General features: G+C 42.9%; 1 protein-coding gene across 1 annotated transcript; it reads right to left on the bottom strand.

Annotated features, from left to right (window-relative positions):
- Positions 1-640: 640 nt before the first annotated feature.
- LOC104470005 (C-C chemokine receptor type 2-like) lies at positions 641-1,711 on the bottom strand. The gene has a single exon (XM_010084774.1). It carries the CDS (start codon positions 1,709-1,711, stop codon positions 641-643), a length of 1,071 nt encoding a protein of 356 aa, XP_010083076.1.
- Between the last annotated feature and the right edge of the window lie 960 nt (positions 1,712-2,671).

Raw genomic sequence — 2,671 nt, 5'->3', positions numbered from 1 at the left:
AGTATAAAAGAAAGGAAAAACATTATTTCCAAGCAAGAAAGTTTACTGTGAGGATAGTTTTTGGTCTTTTCATTAGTCTATCTGTGGCTATTAACCTCACCAGATAATGAGGGGTGGGGAGAGTGAAGAAAACTAAAAGCCTCCCCCTATCAAATGTCTGACCACGTTGCAGAAAGGATAATCACTTACAAAAGGGGTTCCATTCATGTTGAATACTAGACAGGTACATCAATCCTCAAAGCTTCCTCCCAGGGTTTATCTTAAAATGTTCACATCACAGTAAATGGCTCTTGTGAGATGAAATATTGCTCCTTAGTCTCTTCAACATTGTATTCGCCCCCAGGTAAATGTCACTAGCATTTCTTCAATTAATAGCATTTGGATCAAGAAACAGAATCACACTATTTGGGCTCTGTTCAAATCTTGATGCGATCCAGCTGTGGTGTTAATGTTTCCTGGAGAACTCACGGATTCCCTTAGTTTAAGAAAGGAGAATGCTATGACCCCAGGGAACAGTTAACCACAAGAATTGAGGGTCATGCAGTTTTCAGTAGTGATTGACATAAAGATCTTAAAAACAGGCAGTCCTTAAGGCAAAACAAGTGATGCAACATTTACTAACTAATGTTTTGATGCATTTTTACAGTCCAGTAGAGATATCATGCTCTGCAGTAGATGGTGTGAATGTGGAACTAACTCTTTCTATTTTTTCACGATAAAGATTTGGACATTTTTTGCAGAGGTGGGCTGCAACATGCTTTCGGAAAAAGGCATAAAGATATTTTCTAAATTTTTCTCCAACAAATGCATAGATCACAGGATTGATACAACAATGGATCATTGATATTGTTTCTGTCACTTGGATTGCTTTCTCCAGTTGGCCTTTGATTTCACAATTTGGGTTGAAAAGTGAACTTTGAAATGTATGCAAAAAAGAAGAAATATGGAACGGTGTCCAGAAGATGAAGTAAAAAATCATGATCATGAAAATAAGTCTGACTGCCTTCTGTTTTTTCTCATTCTTGCATCTCAATAATGTTTTTAGTATTTGTGAGTAACTGAAAATCATAATGAGCATTGGAACAATAAGTCCCAGAATATTCATCTTTAAAGTATAGGAGTACTTCCAACTGATTGTGGCTTCACTTGGATAATGAGCACTGCAAGTGTAACGTGAATTTTCCTTTTGAGTTTTGTGAAATACTATCCCAGGAACAGAAGCAAAAATAGCAACAGCCCAAGTGACAACACTGGTGAGGATGCCGTAGGTGACTGTCCTGGCTTTTAAAGCAAACACTGCGTGCACTATGGCCAGATACCTGTCTAGGGTCAGCAGGATTATGAAGAAGATGCCACTGTAGAAGCCCAGGAGGTAGACACCTGAGAGAATTCTACACAGCGCCTCCCCAAAAATCCAGTCATGAACAGCGTAATAAGCCCAAAAAGGGAGAGAAAATACAAACAGCAAATCAGATACTGCCAAATTGAGCAGGTAGATGTCAGTCATACTCTTCAATCTCTTGTATTTTACCAGGATGAGGACAACAAGCATGTTGCCTATGAGGCCAAGTATCACCACCAGAGAATAAAGTGGTGGCAAAAGTTTTGCTGCAAAATACTTTTCTTCAGTTCCCATGCATGGTGCTGAATCACCGTAGTCAAATTCTGTTGTCAGTGGCCACTCGCCTGAGTCTATGGTATAGTTCTCCATGGTGTGTTGGTCTAGAAAGGAAGAAAAGCGTGTTAAACTGGCGGAAACTCCAAGCTTGGCAGTGAGGGGAATGAAACATGCTGATGTCCTCATCTGAAATACTTCTTGCTGTTGGGCACATCAGCCTTTCAATGCCAAGGTGTGGAAGAGAATGAAACTGCAGAGCTCCCAGGAAACCATCTATATACCTGTGAAGTCATGTTGCTGCATGTTGGAAGCATGCTGCATGTCATTTGCTATGTGTACACTGTCTGGTGCATTTTTCCTCCTGAGTAAAGCCTGTCATCTGCCTGACACAGCCAGAAGCAGAGGAATGATGAATTTAACCCAAGCAGTGCGTAGTTTGCAGCTGTTGTGCTCAGCAGTGGCTTTCCAAAGGCATGGAGAGAACCAGCAAGGCAGCAAGAGGAAAGCACAGTGTCTGGCGCACAGAGCATTAGCCGTGCTTCTCCTTGGGACCTGGCCACCTTCTCATCATGCCAGCCTGTACTCTAGCCCTCACATGAGGAGGACCAGGCCCTGGCAAGGTGTAAACTGGTGCCTGCAAAGGTGCTGTGACATGGGTGAAACAAACTGACTGACGCTTGTTTAGGTTTTTCGTTGACTTGCTGGGAGCCTTCATGCCTGTGGGAATCTGGTCACTGGAGGTGTGGAAATGACCTGTGCACAATACCAAACATACCCACCTGGTGGACCTGCTGTGCTGGGTGTTGCAGAGCAGCAAGTCGTCAGCGTTGGTCTGGGTTAAAATGACAAACGCTGTGTACTTCTCAGGGTCTAGGTCAGGCGTCGGTAATGGGAGAGTGCTGGTCTTTGGTAGCTCTGGAATGAAAAAGGTCTGCAGTCCTGTAGAAAGAACAGACAGGCAAACTCCTTGGCAAATGGCATAAAAGATGACAGTTGCTATCAGTGTGGCCTGTAGCACCAGTACCTGTTATGGCATCTTCCTGTCAATTGAAA

This window comes from Pterocles gutturalis, unplaced genomic scaffold (assembly GCF_000699245.1).
Source record: "Pterocles gutturalis isolate BGI_N339 unplaced genomic scaffold, ASM69924v1 scaffold12655, whole genome shotgun sequence".
In the NCBI taxonomy this organism is placed as follows: domain Eukaryota; kingdom Metazoa; phylum Chordata; class Aves; order Pterocliformes; family Pteroclidae; genus Pterocles; species Pterocles gutturalis.
The sequence above is the reverse complement of the archived record's forward strand: the minus strand, read 5'-3'. Positions and strand labels throughout refer to the sequence as shown.

Bases quoted from the DNA above. Each gene is read 5' to 3' on its own strand.
- LOC104470005 (XM_010084774.1), bottom strand. From the start codon at position 1,711: ATGGAGAACTATACCATAGACTCAGGCGAGTGGCCACTGACAACAGAA.